This window comes from Salarias fasciatus, chromosome 6, assembly GCF_902148845.1.
Source record: "Salarias fasciatus chromosome 6, fSalaFa1.1, whole genome shotgun sequence".
Lineage (NCBI taxonomy): Eukaryota > Metazoa > Chordata > Actinopteri > Blenniiformes > Blenniidae > Salarias > Salarias fasciatus.
This window is the reverse complement of record NC_043750.1, coordinates 16,052,988-16,071,293: the sequence shown is the minus strand read 5'-3', so window position 1 is coordinate 16,071,293 and position 18,306 is coordinate 16,052,988. Positions and strand designations below refer to the sequence as shown.

The 18,306-nt window shown below is 45.9% G+C and overlaps 2 protein-coding genes across 2 annotated transcripts in view; one reads left to right on the top strand and one right to left on the bottom strand.

Moving 5' to 3' along the window:
• The window catches only part of fam184b (family with sequence similarity 184 member B), a 45,514-nt gene extending 42,400 nt beyond the window's left edge, over window positions 1–3,114 (bottom strand). Inside the window, exon 1 of the mRNA XM_030092866.1 lies at window positions 2,639–3,114. Within this exon, the coding sequence (XP_029948726.1) occupies window positions 2,639–2,788 (150 nt within the window). The 5' untranslated portion in view covers window positions 2,789–3,114. The remainder of the gene's footprint in view (window positions 1–2,638) is intronic.
• Window positions 3,115–9,085: 5,971 nt separating this feature from the next.
• On the top strand, window positions 9,086–17,110 carry ncapg (non-SMC condensin I complex, subunit G). The gene is made up of 22 exons (XM_030093233.1): window positions 9,086–9,163; window positions 9,394–9,506; window positions 10,209–10,445; window positions 10,556–10,784; window positions 10,908–11,053; window positions 11,148–11,232; window positions 11,345–11,537; window positions 11,632–11,781; window positions 12,225–12,365; window positions 12,605–12,728; window positions 12,904–12,993; window positions 13,819–14,007; window positions 14,079–14,189; window positions 14,505–14,624; window positions 14,721–14,954; window positions 15,041–15,222; window positions 15,324–15,489; window positions 15,692–15,859; window positions 15,984–16,107; window positions 16,377–16,424; window positions 16,569–16,638; window positions 16,752–17,110. Exons 2-22 carry the CDS (start codon window positions 9,399–9,401, stop codon window positions 16,876–16,878), a joined length of 3,042 nt encoding a protein of 1,013 aa, XP_029949093.1. The 5' UTR covers window positions 9,086–9,163; window positions 9,394–9,398; the 3' UTR covers window positions 16,879–17,110.
• Window positions 17,111–18,306: the final 1,196 nt, after the last annotated feature.

Here is an 18,306-nt window from a genome sequence, read left to right as displayed (position 1 = left end):
TACTTCATGTTGTTGTTTTTTTTTCATTTTGCTTCACTAGCAGCACAAAACACGGTTAACGTAGAGAAAGCAGATGCATTACAGTGAATATCATTCTTTAAATAGAAAATACAAAGCTTCAAAATTGCAAGATTTAGTAAGATGGCTACAGGGAGATTAACCACCACTTCACACTTTGATTCATCTTATCAGGTGTAAATCTGAAGACCCCCGGCCCGGCGGCTCCGCCGGGGAGCGGCCAGAGCGGCTTGCTACTGTAAATCCTGCCTCCAGATCCCCGTATCGATCCTGCCGGTCGATAATGTTATTCATGTAGCCTCACAAGCCTGAGCCCATGCTTATTGACAATAACTTCATAGTCAGCAAAGCATGAAATTAATATTCTGTCTGCAGTGTTGAAGAGGAGCTGAGACGGTCGGGATGGGAGTGAGACGTAGCCTCTGAGTGGCCGCTGCACGGACGAGAGGTTAGGCGAAAGAGACAAGCGAGCACGAACACGCTTTCTCTTGCATCAGCCTCTCCTCCCCGCACAGATACCTCCACACATATCAAAAAGGGGGCCGAGGCTACAAAGCGGGGAGGACGCTTGTCTCGGTGTGCTCAAGATATGGACAGAAAATCCACTGACGAGATCAGCGTGGGTGTCAATTCGCACATATGGACACACTTTAATATGCTTCTTCTGTTGATCTGTGAGTCATGTGAAGACACCACTCTTTGCTGTTATTCGTGTGGGCGTGTGCGCGTCTGTTCACGCACACGCTCGCGTGAACATTCAACAACAGCTGGCCCGACGTGGTCAGCCCTCTCTCTTTCTTCCCGTTGGCTTGCTCCGCCGTGTAAACACAGTCCGAACAACGTGCTACTGGTTTATCTTTAGCAGCACCCATTCAGCCAGGGCAGACCACTCTCCCCCCCGTGAGGAGGAGGAGGAGGGGGGGGGGGGGGGGGGGGGGGGGGGGCAGGATGGAGGAAGTCGCTGAAGTCAAGCAGAAGTGAGGATGGATGAGTGCAAGACTGAGGGGAGAGCAGACCGGAGGAGGTGTGTTAAGTACAATCGCACATGTGAGTCCGCAGATGCCTCCGTGTTCATGCACGGACCCGAGTTATTAAAAATATAAGGTTACCGCCGTTGACCCACTTTGCCACTTCCTCTCCACTTCACTACACCGCCCCGGCACACTCAAATAAACCATGTGTCACATGCCCGGCATCCCAAAGCTCCCAGGAAATGCTTACACCAAATATTGGATTTGATGATACTTATATTTCAGCGGCGCTCTGGGTTTTGGATTTATTTACTGGGGTCATCAAAGAGCTAAACCGGGGCTGTCGTGGCGTGCATAAAGTTTCAAGAGACACGACCGACCGAGCCCAGGCTTCAGAGGAGAGATGTTGCGATGCGGGGAGTTCAGGGAATGAAAGGAGGACGGGGCTGGAAAAATTTTTCCTAACAAGCACAGACACAAGTGCTGACCCCTCATCTGTGTCATCTTTGTTTGTGAGCGCCTGTGCACGCAACGACGCACACAGCCAGTATTGCACTGCATGCATGTATTCTGAACAAATACACACACACACACACACACATACCTACAGGCTGCACAGAGGTGTACCCTTAAGGGAGGATGGGAAACGCACAGTCATCAGTAATTGTCATAGCTCAACAAGCGATGGGTCATGCCCTGCCTCTGTGAGCATTATCATGAAGCACAGGGAGGGAGAATCCCCCTCACAGCAACGCTGCCTGTATAACCCCCCCCCCCCCCAGCAGACACAGATGCTGCTGCTGCTGCTGCAGCTGTCAAGCATCCCTGCTTGCACACTGATAGGTGGGCATGCACATGGAGGCTGTTACACACCATATGATGTGTGCTCATCTCACACAAAAAGGAAGAAAATAGAATAATGGTAAAAAATACAGAAATTCATTCTTCTCTCCATTGCTGCATGAAGGCAGACATCAGTAATTAGCTGCTTGCAGCTCCATCAGTGTGGGGCTTGGCTGCTTGTTCTTCAAAGCACTGCTAATTATTACCTTTGGATACAATTTCCTGTGATGGTCACACAAAGAAGCACGATTCTGGGCTTTGCGCTGGTGAAACGCACAATCATTTTGCATTTTGCACATCCCGAGGAAGGTGATAACTGAATGCAAAGATGAGCTTCTGCATCAGCCTTGATCGCTGCTCGGTTGTTTGTTGGCACTCACATTGTGTGAGTGCGTGTGTGTGTATGTGTGTGTGTGTGTGTGTGTGTGTCTGCAGCCTCCACCTAAGCTCTCAGTGATCTAATGTCAGATAACTGTCAGTCATGGAGCCGACTGATACAAGTTCTCCTATGAATGTGTTCAAGAAACACCCAAATGAGATCTGTTTTCCCAGGAGTATCATCCATAAAGGAGTAAAGGTCTCAGAGAACATCATGTTTAAAACAGAAACACATTTTTCTCTGGACTTCTCTTGAGCTGTGCATGATTCTACAGACCCACGCGTCGATTCCATGCGATCTTGAAGGTTTTATTTATTCTCCTGGGTGTCGTTGTAACGTGGAGGCTGCCAGTGATAGTACAGATAGTGGTTTTGGCCATCAGCTCGTGCACGCGCGCCCCTCTCCGGTGCACCGGGCCAGGTCTTACCTTGGTGAGCTGAGCGATCTTCTTGCACATCTTGCTGTGCATCTGGTAGTCGTACAGCTCCTGCTCGATGTTGGGGAACTCTGCCGCAGTCCCGTTGACGGCGGAGCCCGGCCCGGGGGGCTGTGCAGCCTTACCGGCGCCCGAAGCCATAATGAACCCCCCGCCTCCCCCCGTAACGGAACTTCCCGGAGCGGAGGGTAGTCACAAATGATCCTGCCGCCTCCCGGATGAAAAATCCCACCGAAATCGCTTCAACTTTAGTTTACTCGTGCATCTCATTCCTCTGTCGGCCCGCGCTCTCCCGGGAAACGGCGTCTGGAGGAATCCGCGGCTGAACGTTCGCTGGTCGATCGGCGGGGCTCTCCTCGTGCGTTCCGGTCGTCGCCCCCCTCTCCTCCCGCTGTCCGCCCGGTGATCGCGGAGGTCACACGCTGGAAGTCCATCGGGGACGCGCTTCCTGCTGTCAACCGATTGTGTCTCTTGATATTCTCTCTACGATTCCGGTGTGGAGCGCCGCAGCACGGGGGCATGTATTCCGACCACCTGTCTCGCGGCAGGGGCGGAGAGGGGCTGGTGTATCCTATGGAACATTACCGGAGACGGCTCGAGAAGAAGCGCACTGCTGCAGTGCCGCCCCGCCCCGCCCCTACCCTCCCGGCGCTGCTGTATCAATGCCCATCACCGGGCGGAGGAGGGGGGAGGACGGGGGGTCTCCGGGGACGAGTCGTGTGATTTTACTCCATCAGTCAGTTGTCGTAAACAGGATGACACAGAGGGCAGATCTCAGCCTTTAAAACCCACGAGATGGCAAAACGCTTTAACAGCGATGTTACTGGGAAACATTCTGTTCTGCCACTTGTTTCAGGAGGGTTTATTTCTGAAACAAACCGACCCCCGCATGCTGCCTCTGGAAGTAGAGGCTCCGCGGAATCTTAAAGGGTCCCACTCGTGTCAGTGTGGGGTGGTACCCAGCCCGCTGCTGTACCCTTGTTACCAGGTAGTTTTTGGATCCCGTGAGACGCTGGGGCCACTTTTCTTTTCTTTTCTTTTCTTTTCTTTTCTTTTAAATGGCGAGTTTTTCTCGTTGATGTTAGGTGTTAGTATACTGCTCTTTTTCTCTGGGCTATATTTTCAATGCAAGTAAAATTTTGATTGTATCAGAAAGAAGAAAAAGCCCAAGAGTGAAATTTGCTTGTATGAAATCTACACAAAGTCAGAGAGGAACAGTATAGGCCTACCTATATAGCTTTTACTGCAGAGCATTAGATGTGTGCATGTCAGGGGATCAATAAACAGCTGTGGATTGTACCTTGGGGAAAATAAAGAAATGCACTCCTGTTCCACCCCTCCATCACTGTTTCCATATAGATTTACATAAAGAGTGTTGATATGAAAGTCATGTATACAGTCCCATGAGCTGACAGCATTTGTGTTGTTAGAATGGATGTTGCTTGAATTACACAGTAGTTCAACATATTATGGGGGAGTTAAACAACATCATTGGATTAAAATTAATCCCAAAGTCCAAAAAAAAAAATCTTACTTCAATGTTGGAAAAATAACATTAACAAAATGAAGCACAAGTTGTCCCATCACCCTCCAACAAAGTCATAGAGTTTGTTGCCGATTGGTCAAAGTGTGTTTCTCATTCCCTACTTGCCAGTGTTTTTCAAAAAGGCAAAATGTGATGTTGTGTTTTGTTATGTAGCGTTATTTCCCCCCACAGGAATGATTAGTTATGCAGCAGTAAAATCAATTCTCTCGTTTTTTCAACTCTCTCAGAAAAGCCAGTGTTTTCAAGTTGATATTGGTGAAGCAAGCTATTAAAAATGTTTTCTATAAGCTTAGCTGTGATACTCCTGAAAGCCCAGGGAATAAAGGCTGGTTGATGGCCTGTCAAAACCACAACTCAAGATGTTAGGAGTGCAATGGCTGGTCTGAACATTCGAAGGGAGTGTAAAAAATGGATGAAGACAATGTATTGTTCAGCTTTAAAAATACATGATTGAGATTCTTTTTTTTAACCAGCTCTAAGAAACATGCAATTTTACAATATTCTTTTTTTTTATTTCTACAATTACAATATCATAATGAAGCCTTAAGACAAGATATTGCCAAACAAATTGGATTGTAGGTAATCACAAGAAAAGCAGCTCAAGTGTACCTGGTTCACTCACAGCAGGAGATTCCCAGCCCCATATTTGGTTCTTGGTTTAATCCTCTATCACATGTGTCAAAATGTCATTGTGCGGACACTGAGCAACATTTGTCCCAGTGATGTGTGAGCATCTTGCATGACAGTCATCACGATAAATATGTGAGTAAGGTGTGACTGATCCATGGGAGATTGGTGAGGATGCACTGTCAAAATTAAATTAATTTACCAGGCAACACTTAAATCAATAAGGAAGATTGTAATTTACACTTTATGAGGAGATACCGAACATCAACCATCAGACTTGTATTTGTGTTAATAATGAGTTAGTGTGTTTTTGTGGAGCACAGCAGACCTTATTCCATGCATTGATAATTTAATGCAGTGTGAGAATCTCACTAGAAAGCATTTAAATGTTTAAATATCACACAACTCCAGTGTTTGCTGAAGTGGCAAAACTCATTTCTTTCACATCTTTTTTTTTTTTGCAATTGACAGCAACTGTGATCCAACAGAGAGACTTTTTGTTCTTTCAAACCATAAATATTCAAGATGATAAAACACCACCATGGTGATGCTGGTCACATGCACGCAGAATCTAAATAAAACTGACAGAGTAACATTAAAGTGATTTTCAGAAACATTATAAAATGAGATTCCTTCTTTGGAGAAGCACGCTCCTGTTCATCCCAGGGGCGGGCTCCCTGTTTCTTCCACAGCTGGAAGGGCAGCTGTGGCTCTGGACCTCAAAGCACAAACACAGAATCTGCACTTACTCTGAATGGCATAACTGTCAGTTTTGATCCTGACAAACATAGAAAGATAAAACATTAAACCACAGTAAAACACAGTAACGCAGTAACATAATCCGCAGTAATAGGATTTTTTTTCTCACCTGATTGGTTCCGGGCTACGGACTGGAAACCCCAGGGAGTCAGAAATCTCTCTTGGGTATTAAAAGTCGCAGCTGAATTCGTCCGTGTTCTTTTCTTGAAGCATGCACATATTACCTTTTGTGCTGTTTTCATTTTATCTTACAATCAAGATGTCTTGCACTCATCTTTGTCCTTTTTCAGTTGATCCTTTGTTAAGCATGCTGTGGCTGAACAATGCTGTAAAGCTGTAGAGGAGCCAGAGTGGGGGCAAGGGGGCGGTTGCCCCAGGGCCCACAAGGTCATAGGGCCCCGTTTCATGTGATGTGTTCACATTTACTCGTAAATAAATTATTATAATAAAATGTGCAGTGTGTGAGAGAAGGTATACGCATATGATTGTGGGCTCCAATTTGCCAATTCTTACATTACGACTGTCCATGAATGCATCACAGCTGTAAGCCTGTGCTGCTTGGCTGTGCGGCATGAACAAGTTTTTTCTTTTGCACTTGATTTGAACTCTTTGGAGGGAAGTTAAACAGTATGCTAAACACTATGCTAGCCGCTAGCGGTACTACCCAAAACCTAACATCGGAGCCATTGGTGAGTCAGTGAAACCTTCAAAAATATTATCTTTAGCAAAATGCTGTGGTCTTAAACACCTGAATGAATTTGAATGTGCCTTGTGTTGCTCTCAACTATAAGAGACCGCTGAGTCTATTTTTTTTTCCTAATATACGTGAATTCCAAAAGATATAGATAGCTGTGTGTATATCTATCTGAATAGATCATGTAAGTTTAGAACAGCTGTGTTCATTTTATATTTAAGCTGTATCAAAGATGGTACAGATTTAGCCAGTGAGATTTTAATTTGAGTTTTCAGCACCATGGACAGCGGCCGCTCTGAGATTGACACCCTTCAGGCTGCATTTGTGTGTGTGTGTGTGTGTGTGTGTGTGTGTGTGTGTGTGTGTGTGTGTGTGCGTACGTGTATTTGTTCTTCAGAACAAGTTTGTGAATTGGTTTGTGACTTTATTCTGCTTTCTGAGGCATATAGGTTTGATTGGCTTAAGAAAAGTGAGCATTATTGTGTTGTTTGATGGTAGGATGAGGTATTGTTTGAATGGTAAAATTACTATCATAAGGGCCCGAGAATGCTCCGCCCCCTCTGTACTGAGACCCACGCTCTGCCTCTGCTGTGAAGGATCTCCTGAATGACATGCTTAAACTTGTGTTATTAGGTTATTCACTGGTATTTTCATGTAGCCTACTTATCTCAAAATATATTTTTAAGTGACATAAGTGGTAAGACACAGTAGTGCTTTTGACTGAGAAGGACAGGGGCTTTCAGACCAGGGCCTTCCAGTTTTAATTTGCACATTCTCTTTGTGTGGGGGTTTTCTCTAGGTACTCTGATTCTCTCCTGCAGTTTTAAACGTCTGAGCTTGGCCAGCATAAATTTCCTGTAGGTGTGAATGATTGTATGTCTCTGTGTTTGTCCGGTGATGGACTGACAGCCCCTTCAGGGTGTACCCTGGCAACAGTACCCTGAAAACAGAAACTCATCATTGTGAAGAGAATAATAATTAAAAAATTTAATGATTTCTGACTGAACAAGATGTAGAGAAACTTGTTCATACATTTATTTTTGATCGACTCAGTTATTTAAAGGGTGCGTCTACAAGTCTCAGTAAAAAAATCTGCTGTTCATTCACAACGTCAACACAAAGTGGATGGAGCATATTACACCTGTGCTTAAATGTCTACACTGGCTGCTTGTGTGTCAAAGGATTAACTTCAAAGCCTTCTGGTCTTAAAGGGGCTGTATCATGCAAAATTCACTTTTTGTATGTTTTAACCTTGTTATATAGTTATGTACTCACCTAAAACACCCCCAAAGGGTTTTTTTCCTTCATGCCTGTGTGTTTGAGCTTTCCTCCTTGTTGTGCTGGTCAGAGAGGCACCCCTCTCGTACCCGTGAAAACGCTCTGTTTCCCACGGTCACGTCACACGGAGAAGATGGCTCCACTGAGCCCCCCTCCCCGCAGGCCCTCGGCAATCAGCGTTGCTGCTTTTTGTAACTCCGATTACGGAGATAAACTTTAACCATCGTCTGAAAGCAACAGTCAAGCAAGAGCAAGAGTCTGAAGGGTCTGCGCTTGGTGAGTTTCTCACAGGAAAAGACGTTTTCGCGTGTTTTTGCGTGTAAAGAAGCTAGAGCTAAAGAGCTAAAGCGAGCCAGCGTATTTGTTTTGAAGCGCTGATTGGCTGAAGTACGCTGTCAATCGAAGTCCACAAGCGGAGAGGCGGGATTTTCAGTGAAACAGAGCGTTTTCTCTTCCGGGTTTCAGAATTAGCCCCAGAAAATCTTTTATTTCACACAAAATGACTTTTACTAAGCGCCAAAAATAAACTATTACCATGTTAATGCCATTTCTAGGATTTGGACTAGCTGAAAAAGCATGATACAGCCCGAATGGTCTTCGGTCTAAACATATCTCAGATCTACTTTAGAATATGAAACACAAAGACCCAGATCCTCAGCAACAGGTTTACTAAGTTTTTTCAGAATCAGAGACAAATAAGGTGACACAACTTTTCCTCACCTGCAAAACAAACTTTCTGAACACCCTACGACTGCTAGCACACTCACTATTTTTTTTAAAAATCAGGCCTTAAAATATTATAATTTAATTACTCTGTCCACCTAATAGTAGATTTAACTTACTTTATTACCTTTATGTTAATAACGATGCATTTCTCTGTAAAGAACTGTGAATTACTTTGCGTGTGAATGATGCTATATAAATGTATTTGCATTGGCTTAAATACTTAAATCCCTTCAATAATTTTGCCTTTCTTTCCTGTGATATAGTAAAGAGAAACTACACTGAATAAATTTTCATTTTTCCCTGCTTCATTCACATTGTATATGTTCTACTGGTTATATCTTAAATAAACAAAACAAAACAAAACAAAACAAAACAAAACAAAACTGATCTATAAAGTCATAATCATGACATATAACATCAAGACATACACTAAAAATGGCCAGGGTGACGGCGCTGCGCAAATAATGGATCCTTACTAGTGTGAGTGATACGGGACTTTCCGTCTGCGTTAAATCAACAAAATACAAAAGACTGACAGATTTCACAAGAACAAACCAGCAAGACTGATAGATTGCGACAATTGGCTGCTAATTTGCGGCGCGATCAACGGATCTTTAAACACACATTATTCTTTATATGATCCATCATTTGCGCAGTGCAATCGGTACATCACTAAAATCACCCCAAAGCGCCTTACATAAATTCTATTTCCCATTTGAGATTTTTTACTACAAGCCGACTGCACGCTTACTCCGTGATGACGACGTAACGTGCGTGATGACGTCGCCGGGATTTTAAGTCTCGCGAGATCTCGTATCGAATTTGAAACTGGCGGCAGTTTGACGAGAGCGAAAAAGGAGATAGTGCAAAGTTTAAAACTTTAAAGGTATTTACTTGCTATTTTCTAACATTATTGTGTTTTTCAACGCTAACGTAACTTGTTAGTCAAAGCTTCCCAGAGGGAAGCCGTCTCGCGCGGCTTGGCTTCGTTGCTCCTTTGTTTCAGGGGGAGTTGAGGTTAATGAGCCGCTGCGGGACAGATCGCCCTCACTGTTTGCTGGGACTCTGATCACAACTGCTGCTGTCTGAAACTGTTTCATCTCCGTGTCTGTGAAGGAAAGATGACTGCTGACAATGAAATAGACATCAAGGAGGCGTTTCAGCGCGCCCAGAAGGGACACAACAACAAGGCCAAGCTGGTGGCGAGTCTGAAGAGCCGCTACAACAAGGTGGGAGTCCGTGTGTGACCTGCTGCTGAAACAAACAATCTAATATCCTCAGACAATGTTCATGTCTCTGCCAGAAGGCAAAGGATAAGTTATCACTACAGCAATAACTAATTGAGAGGAAGTGATGGGCTTTTTGTTGCGATTTCCTGTTTTGAAAATGAACATTTCTTGATGTTTCAAAGATACATGTTTAAAGTTATGTGCTCAGATCAAATTTAGCTGTATGGACCACATTTGTGAGGTGATTAATGACTAGTTATTAGCCAGCTATTTTACATTGATACTGCTGTTTGAGACGAAACTGAACTACAAATGTAAATATTAGTAATTGTTTTTATTCCATTTTTAGACGTATTTAACAAATTAAGTGAGGAAACTATCAATCATATCAGGTGGTAATTTTTAGTTGCTGTAATGCACTGTTTAGAAACTGTAATCTCCGTCTCTGTTGTTTGGACTGCTTATTGATGAAAATAAACACATTCATGAGCCATGATTGTCTAGATCAGACACGAGTAACAACGATCGGGGTGGTGACCACAATAAAAATATTGTCACTAAGAAAAGGTTGTTTGAATTGTTCTAACTCAAGAATTTATGAAACTCATGACTATATTCATTGTAAAGAATCTATCCAACCTTTGTGTTTGTATGCTCTGTATATTCTGTTACTGATCACCTCCTCTTTCTCTCCTCCTTCAGCTTGAAGATAAGACCCTGTTTCATGAGGAGTTTGTCCACTATCTGAAGTATGCAATGATTGTGTACAAGCGCGAGCCTTCAGTTGAAAGCGTCATTGAGTTTGTTGTGAGGTTTGCTACAAGCTTCCAGTCCCCACCAAGAGCAGAGGATGAGGAAGAGGAGCAGCAGGAGGAGGAGGAGGAGGAAGAGGAAGACGATCATCCATTTCTGAGTTTCATCTTCAACTTCCTGCTGGAGGTAGAAACATGAGTGTGTGTATGAGTGTATCCCACATGTGTCACCTTTTTGTTTTTACCTTTTCACAACCTCCTTGGACATTTGCATTCTCTCCCTTCTTTTTCTCCCAGTCTCATAAAGTCAGCAGCCACGCGGTGCGCTTCCGGGTGTGCCAGCTGATCAATAAGCTGCTGGGCAGCATGGCAGAGAATGCACAGATTGATGACGACCTCTTCGACCGTATTCACCAAGCCATGCTGGTCCGGGTCACCGACAAGTTTCCCAACGTGAGGATTCAGGCTGCTCTGGCCATGACTCGCCTGCAGCAACCCAAGGACGCTGAATGTCCCACCATCAATGGTTTGTTCCCAAAAGTAGAATATTAGTTGTTCTTTAAGTCAAGTCTTCAGAACCTTTTTGTTTGTCATTGACCAATGACCATCGCACTAACACACAGGTATTTCTGTTTGTTTAATATTTCAGCGTTTATGTTGATTTTGGAAAATGACTGTAATGCCGAGGTGCGACGTGCCGTTCTGTCCTGCATTGCCATGTCACCTCTGACTCTCCCCAAAGTGCTGAAACGCACCCGTGACATCAAGGAGACTGTTCGCAAACTGGCATACCAGGCAAGCAGGCACTGGAATAAAATCGAGTGAAAAATATGTGTACACAAGAAACCAAGTCCTTGTTCATTAATTGTATTTTTTCATTCTGTTGAAGGTCCTGGCTGACAAGGTTCACATTAAAGCCCTTACCATCGCACAGAGAGTGAGTCTTCTGCAGCAGGGTCTCAGTGACACCTCAGGTAATCGGCTACCGTCCGTCTTTTCTCATATATGAATAAAAAATATACAGTTAACAACATTAAAGCTTAAAATCTCTGTTATAAATAATTTATATGACTAACTGTTTTGTAGAAGCGGTGAGGGAAGTGGTCTGCTCTCGCCTGCTGCCCGCCTGGCTGCAGCGGCTGGATGGGGACGTCATCGAGCTGCTCCACAGGCTGGATGTGGAGAACTGTGCAGAGACGGCTCTGGACACGCTGAAAGCCGTCCTCAGAAACATGTCCACCGAGGAGCTGCTGGAGAACCGAGTGCAGCTTGACAGCAGGTACACTCGCACCCTGGCTTCCCTCGCTCGCTCACATTTGGTGCTTTAATGAAACATCCGATGGTGGAAACAAACAAACGTGTCTTTTGATCAGGAGGCTGATTCCGGTGGATTCTCTGTCCTGTGAAAATGTGCTCTACTGGAGATCTCTGTGCGAGTTCTTCAAGAAAAAAGGAGATGAAGGGGAAGAAATGCTGGAGCAGGTGCTGCCAGACGCTGCCACTTATGCTCAATACCTCAGCGGGTAAGAGAAGTATACACTGAATACCATTTTTATTTTTCTCTAATGATTTGTGCATCGGTAGCATTCCACTTCTGGGCTACAACACTGAGGATTTTCATGTAGTTTTGGTTACTTTTACTTGGCGAGTTTTTCTTTTAATCAGTGGCGCTCTTCCCACTGTCCCCAGGAGAGCACAGTTACCCTAAAAGGGATATTTTTAGCCTGCATGCTCAAAATCCTGTCCCTAATGAGCAATAATGTGTTTTAATTTGTTGGGCCTACTCAGTATCGTCCATCTTATTTACCGTATATGTGCTACATTTGCTTGCATGCTGCTGTGTTGCCATTTAATGACTGTGGAGCCACTTGAATTTATTCTCTTCTGTATTTTTTTTATTGTGCTTCAAAATACTGTCTGTGGTCCCTGAGAGCCGCTGCTTGACTCTTGACTCCGACTGCTGCAGGTGTCTGAAGGCAGTGCCTGTTCTGTCAGAGGAGCAGAGGGCCGACTTTAACCAGCTGGAGCTGGTCATGACCAAAGAGTTCATTTCACAGCAGCTCATCCACCTCATCGCTTGTCTGGATACCAACGAGGAGGGCGGCAGGTAAAAGACAGTCAACAATACAATAATAAAAAGTTTTCTAAACCAGCTGGAGATCCGCTGAGAAACCTGCGTCTGTGAAGAATCAAAGAGATCCTACAAGCCCAGTCTGAGAGAATTCTATTGAATTAACTCGGCTTATTGTCCAGTCCTGGTTACTTTTGATCCTAAAGTGGATTTAATCAACATGCTGATGTTTTATCGCTTTTTTGAGTCTCATGAAGTTGTGTGTGTGTCTGTAGAAAGCGTGTGCTGGCTGTTCTCCAGGAGATGCTGGCTCTTCCACAGACCCCGTCCTCCCTGATCTTCCTGCTCACTGAAAAACTTCTGGCTCTCATCCCCGACGACCACAAGCGCATCCAAACGGTGGGTCTCCTGTCACTCCCGAATCCAAACTCTGCTGATGTGAGGTTGTTGCTGTTCGTGGTGTCCGGGCACGTTTCCTAGTTGAAATGAATCGTGAGTTAGCAGAGGGACGCTCACCAAAGGGTTTCTGATTTCTGAGACTGGTGTTTAACCGAGCTGCCTTTGTGTCGCACAGGTGGCAGAAATCATCTCCGACGTGAGGGAGCCCATCATGGAGGCCAGCCGGCCGCTGGACGAGGCCGAGAGCCGCCGGCAGCAGGTCCAGGTGGGTTTCGCTCCGCTAAATGAAGGCTTCCAGAATCAGTTCAATCTGCCTTTCCTTCCAAACGCACCGTTTTGTTTAAATGATTGAAATCGGGTTTGGATTCTCATAAATGAACGTAGTTTGTCTCACTGTGTGCTGCTGAAATCGGAATCGTGTGAATATTCAGCACAATATTACATAATTAAAAGTAATCGCGCTGGCATCTGACTGCCATAAAATGAGATTAGTAATCATTTCCTGCTCTGGAATTTCTCGCTTTTTCTTGATCAGTTCTAATCTGCTTTCTTCTGCACTGTGTGTACACTCACTTCTCTCCTGCCTGTTTCTGTTTGTCTGCCCCACTCTGCATTTCGCTGGCAGATGGTTTCTGTTTGGGGAGGAAGCACATTTAATAAATGTGATGGAAAGTGCAGCTCATGTTCACTAAAGTAACCCGTCAGTTTTCTTATCTTCCTCCTGTGGTCGTCTGTAAGCCTCAGCTCGATCTGCCCTGTGACTGTCGAGTCATCGTGGCCTTTGCATTAGTCTCTGCCGTTAATGAAGCTGCGTTGGAAGCCAGATGGGTGATAAGAACATCGGTCTGACTCCCAAGGTTTTTTTTTTTTTCCTCCCTTCCATTCTGTACACCTGGTCTCTTCCATCCCTTCGTTCGTCTGAGCGAAGCAAAGCAGCCTCCGGAGGGTTGTAACCTGGCAGCGGGCCTCAGCTGTTGTTGTTTTTCCAGTTAGCGGAGGCGCGGCTGACCGTCTCCACGGTCAGCAGACCTCCGGAGTGCGCCGCAGCTCGGGAGTGACTCTGTTTATGTCCTCCCCCCTCCCGTTCCAGCTCGCAGAGGTGAAGGTGCGCGTCTTGGAGGCGAAACAAACTCTGGAGGAGTGCATCGCTGCGCAGGAGTTCAATCGAGCCGCAGAGCTAAAGAGCTCCATCACTGACCTCGAGAACCGCAGGAACCAGATAATTCAGGAAATCGCAGAAAGCAGCCAGCCGGCAGACAAAGAGACCCGCACCGAGAAGGTACAAAACGGCTCAATAAGCGTCACCTGTGGATCCGACACCCAGTGAATCCTTTCCTCTCTGTCTGTCAGAGCGATCCGGAGACCCTCTTGAGATGCCTCACCATGTGTGCCGAGCTGCTGAAGCAGATGAGCATGAAGACTCGACTTGGGCCGACGATCAGCGCCTTGATGACCTCTCTGGTAAAGACAGACCCGCACTTCTACATTTTCACAGATCACAAGATCTTTTAGGAACTACTTTCCCAGGCTTTGTGGCTGATTTATCCTTGTCTGCTGCACGTCGCTGAATGCCTCTAATGAAACGCTCGACATATTTGTAAAGCTCAACTGACTTTCTAACATTTTAGAGCAGTTTTTTTTTTCTTTTTCTTTAACACTGTCATCGGAGGTGTTTAATCCACAGGATTGTTCTCAGCATTAAAATTTAATCCGTTCCCTCAGTTATAAAACTGAACTAAATATGTTTCATTCACTGGTTCTCTGCTCTGCGGTCAGGTCCTGCCCAGCATCGCCAACGCTCACCCTGCCGTCCGCAACATGGCCGTGCTGTGCCTGGGAACGTGCACGCTGCACAGTAAGGAGCTGGCCAAGACCCACATGGTGCTGCTGCTACAGGTGATTTCAACATGGAGTGTATAAAAAATGAAAAGGCAGTGCTCTGAGAGACGCAGATGAAACCTGTGAACCTGCTCATTGTGTGGTGCTCTTCAGATCGCCCAGCTGGACGAGGTGAAGATCCGGATCAGCGCTCTGCGCGCCATCATCGACCTGCTGCTGGTGTTCGGGTTCCAGCTGCTCAGTGAAACGGCCGGCAGTCAGCCGGCGCCACCCTCCCAGTCGCCCGACAAGCAGGAGGACGACATGGCGGCGGCGGCGGCCGTCGAGAAGGGAGAAGACACGGCGCAGAGCATCCTCATGATGCTCTCCGAGTTCCTGGACAGCGAGGTGAGGGTGAAAGATCGACTCGGGCCGACGGCGGGGCGAGTCGGTGCCTCGTTCAGGAATGTAACGTGCGAACGGGGCGGTTCCAGGTGTCCGACCTGCGGACGGAGACGGCGGAGGGCTTGGCCAAACTCATCTACATGGGCCGCATGTCCAGCTCCAAGATGCTGTCCCGCCTGGTGCTGCTGTGGTACAACCCCGTCACGGAGGACGACACGCGCCTGCGCCACTGCCTCGGCGTCTTCTTCCAGCTCTACGCCCGCGAGAGCAGGTCACCCCACACACACACACACACACACACACACGCACACACTGCAGCACAGTTTTCCAGTGCAGCGGTTCTGATCTGGCGCCGGCTGGTGTGTGTTTCAGGGCCCACCAGGAGGTCGTGGAGGACAGCTTCCTGCCGACGGTCCGGACCCTGCTGAACGCTCCGGCCACCTCGCCGCTGGCCGAGGTGGACATCACCAACGTGGTTGAGCTGTTTGTGGAGCTGACCCGCCCGAGTTCCCTCATCAAGCCCTCGGCGAACACAGAGGTGAGAGACGTTCACGCCGACTAACCTGGACTTTAATAACTTCAGCGAGTTTATGTTTTGACCCTGGAGAAACCCTGTTTATTAGCATTCATGCTTTTATTGACTCGCTGAGTCTTTTACTGCGCTGCAATAAGCACCGCAGCTTCCATTAGAGCGAACGCCGTCCAGTGAATGGTTTTAAAGGCCTAATCTTCTGAAACAGGAGGTGTGCGTGCACGACTACTTGGCGGTGCGTCTGTGCGGCGAGATGCTGAACGACCCCACGGCCCCAGAGGTGCGTCTCTACGCGAAGACGCTGAGCAGCCTGGATCTGAGCCGGGACGAGACGGTCAGGAAGGATCTGCTCTCCCTGCTGCAGCAGCTCGTCCAGGTACAGCAGAGAGGGAGGAGGAACAGAAACATTTTTTTTTCCCTTCGAGTTCCTGCGCCGTCACAGAATCCATCAGATTATCTGGTGAAGTCGGCCTCTACATCGTGTTTCCTCTGTCCTTCAGGTGGTGAAGGACCGGGTCTGCCTCCGCGCCCTGGAGAAGATGATTTATCAGCTGGCGGACTCAAAAGAACAGACCGAGCTCCTCAGCGCCAGTGCACTCCAACCCCTGGATGTCAACGCGGACGGTACACATGCAAACAGAGCTTTAAATAGACATGAAAGGCCACCTGATACTCTGCAGCTGCAGCGAGCGTTACCTCCTCATGTCTGTGTCAGACCAGATTTATGCTGCACAGTGGTGACAGCTTCACCCCTAAAAGGATTACGTTTTATTACCAGAATGTTGCTAAGTGGATTAAAAATGCCTCGGTTGCTCTCGTTCGCTGTTTGTCAAGAGAAGAATGCGGCGAGCAGATGGAGGAAATGCAGAAATAACAATTGCCTGTCTCCACAGAACCCGCAACAGACGATCCATCAAAATCCACCAAGAGAGCTAAAAGAGGTGAGGCAGGGTTTGTGTCTGCGCCTCTGAAACCGCAGATTTTCCACAGCACCATTGTATTTTTAGATCTCTTCTCATCTACCTGAGTCAAGAAGTTGAATCAGCATGTGGAGGTAACCCGAGTGTTTGTGTGTGTGCGCGCAGGTCAAAGGAAAGTCTGCGTAGCCAAGGGGGGCAGAAAGCCGAGCAGGAGAGCAGAGTCCTCAGAGGAGAGGTGAGGAACTATTTCCAGCCGTGATGCCACTTATTTACAAATCTTCACATGACCATGAGCGATTTGAAGTTTCCCTAATATGTCACATATATCGGTCTTGTTTTTGACGACAGTGACGGAGAAAATGTCCCAGAGTCGGCTGCTGTGTTGCGTCCCTCACGGAGGGCCAAGACTGCGGCGCTGGAAAAGACCAAACTGGACCTGAACACACTCATTAACCAAGAGGCCAATGTGTCATGAGAGCCATCCGCCTCAAACAGTCTGTGTCCAAGCTTTTTCCACTTTTAAACTATACATGTTTACATATTCACTTTTATTTTGATGGGGTCTTTGCAAATTTAGTGAAAACCCTGGGTCACTTTATCTCTTTCCTTTTTTCTGTGCTGCATTTTAGTTTCGAACTTGATATATAAGTGGAATGTTGATCCGAAGCGTTTTTTAGGACTCCTTCTGCGTGTTTTCTTTTGCAAATTAATAAAATCTTTAAAAAAAAAAAAAAAAATCTTTGCGTGAGTTGTGTTAAATAATTAATGTGCCAATAAAAACATGACCTTATCAGTGGTGTTGTGGCCTAATGGGTTGGAATCATACGAGTTTCCTTTATGCAACATTTATAGGCTGAGCTGTATTTAAAGTGACCGCTATGGGAAATGGTATAAGACACTGAAAGTGCTGACTGTGAACCACAGCGTGCACACGCACGTACGCACACACACACACACACACACACCACAGACTGTATATAAAGATGTATGATGCATCCCACTGCAGAAAAGTGAGACAAAAATATCTTGGCGAAGACCTGCAGTCCTCTACTGGAGGAGTAAGTTGCTACTGGAGTAAACACAGCTCTCCCTGAGCAGGGCAGCGATATGAAAAATCTCAAATTAAAATGACTTTTATTGAAAGCAGCAGTCAATCGAGACGTCATTGTATTTTTATGAATTCAGGCCTGTATAAATCCACTTTACTCCACTGTCAAGCTTTGTCTGACACAAAGTAGAGATGTTTTTGGTTGATTGCTGAATTTTTTATATTTCACACTATAAAATATTTTGCAGTCTTCATCCTTTATTCATAGTTGCAACTTGTTAAGATACTTAATTTATCGGCATAAAAATTGGAATAGATTCCAATTCTAAAAATGTGTTTTTTGATAAACAGGGGAAAATTTAGTGGAAAAGTTGTTCTTTAACCACAGATCTTTCCACGTAGAAGTGTATACAACAAATTCCATTAATCTTCCATCCAATGTGTTCCTGGAGCCAGTCCAAGGTCCCTGGACTGGTCGGCTTTGCGGAGTCACTCATTAACCTCAAATGTGTTTCAGGAATGTAGGATGTCTGCGTACACCCAGGGAGAACATAAAAACTCCATGCAGGAGCCAAGGCATTATCGCTACAGAACAAGATCCCTGACCAGCGTGGACCACTAAACACTGTACCATAAAGTACATTATAATACTGTCACTTTTTGTTCCAAAATAGTCTTTTTGTTTACATTGTGCAAACTGCATGGTTTCATCTCTCTGGTTATATTAAGTGTAGCGAGGACACATAGGTGGTTTATCGTTTTATCAACAGCTGGACAGCAGCCATGTCATTCCTGAGTTGGATAAAGTGCTGAAGAAGACACAAGGACCTTTAGCATGAATCTGACAAACACTTA